Source organism: Sinocyclocheilus rhinocerous, unplaced genomic scaffold (genome assembly GCF_001515625.1).
Source record: "Sinocyclocheilus rhinocerous isolate Xijiao unplaced genomic scaffold, SAMN03320098_v1.1 scaffold273, whole genome shotgun sequence".
NCBI lineage: Eukaryota > Metazoa > Chordata > Actinopteri > Cypriniformes > Cyprinidae > Sinocyclocheilus > Sinocyclocheilus rhinocerous.
In genome coordinates, this window is record NW_015656360.1 from 2,511,953 (window position 1) to 2,519,214 (window position 7,262).

At 38.7% G+C, this 7,262-nt stretch overlaps 1 protein-coding gene across 1 annotated transcript in view; it reads right to left on the bottom strand.

Annotated features, from left to right (window-relative positions):
* Window positions 1-274: 274 nt before the first annotated feature.
* The window catches only part of LOC107720050 (FLII actin remodeling protein), a 13,192-nt gene continuing 6,204 nt past the window's right edge, over window positions 275-7,262 (bottom strand). Inside the window, exons 11-30 of the mRNA XM_016527640.1 lie at window positions 6,912-7,059; window positions 6,619-6,752; window positions 6,318-6,530; window positions 5,998-6,177; window positions 5,824-5,906; window positions 5,658-5,732; window positions 5,488-5,571; window positions 5,241-5,412; window positions 5,052-5,156; window positions 4,495-4,686; window positions 4,200-4,388; window positions 3,958-4,097; window positions 3,289-3,496; window positions 2,981-3,135; window positions 2,814-2,874; window positions 2,565-2,693; window positions 2,359-2,465; window positions 1,502-1,607; window positions 1,346-1,411; window positions 275-1,218 (exon numbers count right to left, since the gene is read on the bottom strand). Coding sequence (XP_016383126.1) covers window positions 1,084-1,218; window positions 1,346-1,411; window positions 1,502-1,607; window positions 2,359-2,465; window positions 2,565-2,693; window positions 2,814-2,874; window positions 2,981-3,135; window positions 3,289-3,496; window positions 3,958-4,097; window positions 4,200-4,388; window positions 4,495-4,686; window positions 5,052-5,156; window positions 5,241-5,412; window positions 5,488-5,571; window positions 5,658-5,732; window positions 5,824-5,906; window positions 5,998-6,177; window positions 6,318-6,530; window positions 6,619-6,752; window positions 6,912-7,059 — 2,682 coding nt within the window. The 3' untranslated portion in view covers window positions 275-1,083. The remainder of the gene's footprint in view (window positions 1,219-1,345; window positions 1,412-1,501; window positions 1,608-2,358; window positions 2,466-2,564; window positions 2,694-2,813; window positions 2,875-2,980; window positions 3,136-3,288; window positions 3,497-3,957; window positions 4,098-4,199; window positions 4,389-4,494; window positions 4,687-5,051; window positions 5,157-5,240; window positions 5,413-5,487; window positions 5,572-5,657; window positions 5,733-5,823; window positions 5,907-5,997; window positions 6,178-6,317; window positions 6,531-6,618; window positions 6,753-6,911; window positions 7,060-7,262) is intronic.

Consider the following 7,262-nt stretch of genomic DNA (forward strand, 5'->3'; position numbering starts at 1 on the left):
ATACAGTCAAATAATTTATAATAATTACCAAAATAATATTAATATTTAATAATATTAAATGTTCTAATTTTGTTCGCATTTTGTTATCATCTCTGTTACTCTGTGTTATTTTACATACAGTATCTCACAGAAGTGAGTACACCTCTCACATTTTTGTAAATATTTTATTATATCTTTTCATGTGATAAATAGCTTAAACAGCCTTGATTTGTGAAGACCAAATCATGGTAGCATTGTTGTACTACTATCACTGGATTGCCTGTTACAGATTGCGTTTTAAATTAAAATGACTGAGTTCGACCCAGTTATCTGCTGCATTGGTATAGATGTATGGGACAGTTTAAGGGCATAAAAGCATTCATTCTCATTCGGACAAGTAAATAACTGAAATAACATCCCACATAAACTGTGCAATTCATAATTCCATCAGCATTGGCATCAGAAATAACATCCCAAAAGTGAAGCAGTAAAACAGATCAAGCTGATGGAAAGAAACATTCAAAGGCAAACAATAATAATAAAAAAAAAAAACTGGTGTGAGGCACCAAATCAGCATTTTGTTTAGGTGATATCTGAAACCGACATAGGTGTTGTGCTTTCAATAACTGAAAACTTTGGCAGTATGTGATATGCATCTACTGAATAAAACATGAATAGTGTAGCCCAAATAAATGATAATAAGAGTCGTCTTTAAAATAACCGCTGCAAAATTTAGAAAATGTAAACAGGTATGACAATTCACTACACTTGTGCAGCCAGATGGTTAAAAAAAATGTAGACTCTCCTTCAACAGATATGTTCTTCTTAAAACATCCCTTAAAGAATACAGCATTTGATCTCTTGAGGTAACGCTTACCTAAGTGCTGTATCATTTAGACTCTTCCTTTGATTTTAAATCTACACATAAATATAAAATTCAATAATATTGCTTCAGTTAGCAAATATATATGTGAGCTTTTTAAAGAGAGTGATGCAGTGCACAATAATAATGGAAGGTCTGTTGTAAGTGGTGTTGTTTTCTGAACCCTAATGCTCATTACTGTATTCAGACAGACTGTGTGGGGTGTGAAGTGCGAGGCTGATTTATGCAGGTGCGGTCTTGAAGGCGCTCCATGCGTGGAAACAACGGGTGAAACAGTGAGGCTCGTTGCCCTTGCGCACCAGGCGCAGTTTTCTGGGGTGCTCTGCATCCTTAGACCTCATGTGCTGAATATAGACCTGATTGAAGGGTGACACAAATGTTCAGCAGACGCAAGACATGCCAGAGGGCAAGTGTGTATGTGTGCAAAGATAAAAAACTAAGTGCTGGTGTACAATAAAAACTGCCACTCAATGCGTCACTGACCTGACAAGCCTTCAAGCTCAGTTTAATCTCCACCTGGCTTGTCTGTGTGCCAACCCACATATAAACCTAAAAAAAAAAAAAAAAAAGCAAACAAACAGCTCAGCAACAAAAATCACTGCCAAGAGAATCTGTTTGACTGCAAGCATGAAGCTCTACCTCTTTCCCATTGTCCAAAAGCATGATGTCATCATCGGCCAGGTCATCTTGACAGAAGTCTGAGCACTTCTCTGATACAGCAAAGTAACCCTTCTCATTGGAGCACCTGAGACAAAAGGACAAATCTATTATTACCTCAAAAGTGTAATTTATTCCTGTGTTGGTAAAGCTGAATTTTCAGCAGTTACCACTTCAGTGTCACATGATCCTTCAGAAATCATTCTAATAGGCTGATTTGGTGATCAAGAAACATTTCTTATTATAAGCAATAGGCTTGCCGTGATAGACGGTGCTGACTGTGATACCGGTGTTAAGCCGCAACACCGGTTACATCACTTGCCCACCGCGTCACCGACCCCCACCATCGTTTTGATTTTTTATAGTAATAAAAATCATTTAGTTCAGTAAAAGAACAGACACTACAATTAAAAACTGAACGCGGATGCTCAATGCAGTTGAACGACAGTTGCATCACAGATCAGAGCGAGGAAAAGAGGGAACGCCCCGCCCCCGCGGTGATACCGGTATTGTCACACGTCGATTAACCGGTGGGAAAATTTCCTCAACGTCACAACCCTAATAAGCAATGTTGAAATCAGCTGTGTTCAGTTGTAATATTTTTGTGGAAACCATGATACCTTTTTTTATTCTTTAATGTAAACTTCAAAAGAACAGCATTTATTTGAAATAGAAATCTTTTGTAACATTATAAATGTCTTTGCGGTCACTTCTGATCAAATTTAATGCGTCCTTGCTGAATAAGAGCATTCATTTCTTGCTTAAAAAAAAAAACACCTGACTCCAAACTTTTGAACAGTAGTGTATTTAAATAAATTAACCTAAAATGAAATACTCACCTAAACAGTCTAGCGTATTTAATGTACTCTGCGTCTTCATCGTATGGCTTCTGTGAGCCGATGCCAACCCAGAAGAAATTTTCTGGCTCTTCTCCTTCATTTATCACCTGAAGAAAAGCGAAAAAAAGAAAACAAATTGTAAAAAAAAAAAAAAAAAAAACAAGATGTAATGTGCATGTTTTGATTTTCATAAACGCGGTATGAACCTGTTTGCTGTAGGTGTCGTCAAACATGGTGTTCATGATGTCCTCTGCCAGTTTAGCTTCATCTGGGTCTGCTGCTCGGCCCACCCACGTGTACACTATTCCCTGGTTGTCTGTACTTTCAAATGGCACCTACACAAATAATGTCTGAGTAATTAACTCTTTGTAAACCACTGCAAATTATCTTTATTCCTTTATTATTTGACGATTTATAATACATGAACATGTTGTATAAAGTACATTAATGTTAACCTTCAATATGAAGCAGAATTCAGAGTTGAGGTTACTGGATTCTGTGGCTATTTGAATAGTCCTAAAAACACACCAGAAACACCACATATGTAATTTAAAAAAAAAAAATATTATTTGAGATATAGCAGATTAAAATATGCTACCTGGACAAAACATAATATAGTTACCTGGTGCATAGCGCACTTCCATTTGTTCTGATGTGGTATAAACTTGGCTGCACACTGTCCACTTTTAGCTTCCTCCTGCCTTTGTGGATGATGAACTTCCTCTTGAAATGTGACAAGAACTTAAGATTCTCCTGCTGCTGGGTCATCCTCACAACCTGAAATATACACAAGATGACGTCTTAAAATAAAAGTTCATGTCATAACATACATGATACATGAGGATTACATAGTCAAGGCAACAGGAGTCACTTCAACAGAATGAGGATACATTTCATAACATGCACATTAACCATGTAAACATATGGTACCTCCAGTTTGCCTGGGAACAAGCTTTCAAACTTCTTCTGCAGGCTGAAAGTGAAGGTCAACCAGCCCATGTTGGATGCCTCACGGCCCTGCCAGAAGTAAACCACACACTGGAAGTCTTCTTCATGATGTTTGTCCTCATCGTCTCCTTCTTCTCCTTTCTCTTTGTCTTTCTCCTGATCATCCTCATACTCCACTGGCACCCAGTACCTGAGACAGACACAAATATCCCATTTTTTCATTGAAGCATGAAAGTTGTAGGTATCTAAAACAATAATAGTAATTTTTAGTTAGTACAAATCAGTAACTTGCATAAATTGACACCAGCACACTGAGGATCAGATTTAATAGAAAGGGTGTGCTATATCTTTATTTTGTCTAATGCAGGGGTTCTCCACTCTGGCCCTTGAGGTCCACTTTCCTGTTGATTTTAGCTCTAACTCTAATCAAACACAGCTGAACAAGCTAATCGAGGTCTTCAGGATCACCATAAAGTTACAGGCAGATGGGATTGATCAAGGTTGGAGCTCTGCAGGAAAGTGGACCTCGAGGGCCAGAGTTGAGAACCCCAGGTCTAATGAATTCACCTAGTTAACAATCATTATTCCGTCCATCTGAGAACTGATGAACATTACAACTTTACATCATTTTAGTGAAACCCTCTGACCAACCTGCAGAGAAATACGTAGCAATCCTGAGTATAAAAGTGACCAAACTCCTCCTCTGGTAAACGGGCAAACTTCTTTCCCTCCAGAACGAATCCCTCCATGCCATCCAAATCCTCGTTCCACTCCTCCATCATCTGCTCCGCCTTTCAGAGTTACAACAAACCCACAAAGATATTGATTTTTACAGAATTGCAGCAAAAAAAAATGAAAGGTTGGAATTAATGAGCTGTTAATTAAGGTCTTACTTCTGTGAGAGGCATCGCTGGCTGTCTAGGAAGGAACAGAGCTGTTAGGTCAGCTTTCATCTGGTCCTTCTGCTCTGCATCCTTCTTCACCTTTCCAGTCAAGCCCTCTTTTTGCTTCACACTCTCTGCGTTCCTGGTATAATCCACCTTCAACACGTCATCCCAGTTCTTGAACTTGGATTTGAAGACCTATTGATTGTAACATGGTATTGGAGCAGTAATTGGAACATTCTTTTCAAATGCAGTTTCATTTAAAAGGAGGACTGTAAATAATCTTTTATTTTGTCAATTTTACCTGGCACTCTGTGCCCTCCAGATTACGGATGACCACAGCATGTTTTGGTCGATGGAGCATACTGCACACTTCTTGGCCCAGCTTCAATGCAGCTGCCCTCACAAGACGTGGGGACTTACGGCCAATCCAAATGAAGACATCAGACCAGCAATCTAAGATGTAGACACCTTTAGTGTCTAAAAGACCTTGTACCTAAAACAGCAAGACATTCCACCAGTTAAATGTATTCAGGAACGATAACATACTAATAATTAACTGATGAAAAAAAAAATTAAATTTGATATTAAAAAAATTATTTATTTATATTTTTGTGGAAACCATGTTCAGGTCTCTTTGCTGAATCCAAATTCAAAAGAAAAACATTTATTTATTTTATAAAAACTTTTACATTGTTACAAAAATTTGACACTTTTGATAAACTCATTGCATCTTTTTTTTTTATTTTTTATCTTATTAGTACCAAACATTTGAATGGTAGTGTAAATTCTAATGATTTTAGCAGCATAAAAATCGAGTATGGAAATGACAAATCATAACGGTCTAAACTCTGCATTTACCAGTCTGTGCTCTGGAACCACATCTAGTTTGAGCTTGTCCTTGTGCTCCACAGAGAGTTTGTAGTTGATCTGAGGAAGTTCAAGGTATCCCAAGCCCAAACCAACCTAACAGACCAAGAAAGTACAAAATATTTTACAACATGTGGTTTTGGAAAGGAATGCACAATAAACAATAGACCATTCCCTGACCTTATAGAGCTTGGGTCGGACAGGAGTGAAGTCATCTGGGACATGTTTCTTGATTTCCTCAGGCTGTCCCCCAAGATTTTCCCAGAATTCTGGAGGTTCGTGATTCTGCATCAAAGTTGTAATCTCTGCTTTGCTTTTTCGCTCATTTTTGTTGATCTTCTCAGCAAATAACCTATAAATAACATAGGCACTACTACAAATCTGAACCACAAGAGGGGGGAAAGCGGCTTATTTGTTTGCATCTTACCTTGCTTTTGTAGTACCAGCAAGTGTTGCATTGCCTCCTCTCCAAACAAATATTTCAAGACCAGTGTCCACCAAAAAGACAAACCTTGAAATTAAAAAACAAAAAAACCTTATCAAATTGAATCACTCCCACCAAAATACATAACAGAGCAAACAGCACATTAAGCTCACCGAGGATCGAGTGAGGATGCTTTCAGAGGCACAGACTCTAATCTGATGTTCTTTTTCCCATAAACCCTGTACAACCTGCCCAAAACACAAAACAAACAGGATTAGTGCAAGTCACATCAGGGATAAGCTGGAGAGGCTGTCCTGGGTGTTGTTTTTGGTGGGGCACCTGGTTGGGTATTGAGTATCTTCTACTGTGTAAAATCCACTGGCAGTTCCACCCTCAATATAAGAAATCTCGTTGTTGAACACCTAAAATGACACATTGCAGAAAAATATAGCCGAGTATATACTGATAATGCAGAAATACATCATTTTGTGCAGAAAAGTTTGTTTTACTGACTGCAGTGAATTCTTCACTCTCGTCTCCCATCTCCTCTCTGATAGTCCTGCACTCAGCACCCAAATAATTACGGAGGTTGACAGCATGGATGGCAGAGCCGGCTTTCTTATCAAGGGTAGCTTCCTGCCCGATCCAGTAATAGATCTGCCAGTTCAGGGATCCATTGTCATCTAAGAACGCCTGTAAAAATGCATTACAAAGCATTCATTGAAAGAAGGGATGCAGATCTCATTAAAAAAAAAAACAAGATTTAAATGATGGTACATTTCAACATCATGCCCATTTAACATGAAGAAAAAAAAAAAAAGTACAGGCCTGACCTTGAGAACAATGTAACAGTCTGCCTCATAGAACTTCCCATGGAAGGCCTCGTCCACCTGGATGGGTATAAAGTTTTCTATCTGCCAAACGGAAACACCAGGGATCTGCCCCACATCCTCCATGAAGAACTCAGAGTAATCCAGCGGAGGTTTCTCTAGCTTCTTGTCCCATCGTTTGGTTTTTAGATCAGAGTATTTAAAGTCTCCATTCTCCTAAAAGATTGTGAGAAACATGAAGATCAGGAATGTTTTGACATGTACCATTATAAAGGTTCCACCATGAGCTCTGCTGTTCTCTTACCTCGATGGATTTATTCTTCTCCTGAGCCACATCTGACATTCCCTTCAGCACCTGTTTCGCCTGATCATCCTGGGCTGAGTCCTTGCGTCTCCTTAGCCTCATCTTTCTGGCCATATGGTCTCTTGGGCTATTTCCTGCATACCACAAACATCATGTTGCAATTTGAGTTGCATTACACAGTTATAGTTTGTTTTGTTACTTCAAATTCAGCATATTGAGCCAACAACGGTTAGGTAGGTGCGAACAACAACAACAACACTCTTAGAGAGAAAAAAGAGAAACATATATTGTACCTCCACCAGCTGCTGCCACAGTGGCTGGAGATGCACCAGCCAATCGCAGTTGGTTCTGCAATGAGAAGTCTATGTTGTACCACTCAGCTGTCCTGTCCACTGGTTTAGGGGGCATTACTAGATTTGGATTCTCACGGACATCCAAAACCTAAAAACAAGAATCAGTGTCACAATAACAAATGTATTCAGCATTTATTAAAGGGGTCATATGATGTTGCTAAAAAAGAACATTATTTTGTGTATTTGGTGTAATGAAATGTGTTTATGCGGTATAAGGTTCAAAAAACACATTATTTTCCACATACTGTACATTATTGTTTCTCCTCTATGCCCCGCCTTTCTGAAACGCGT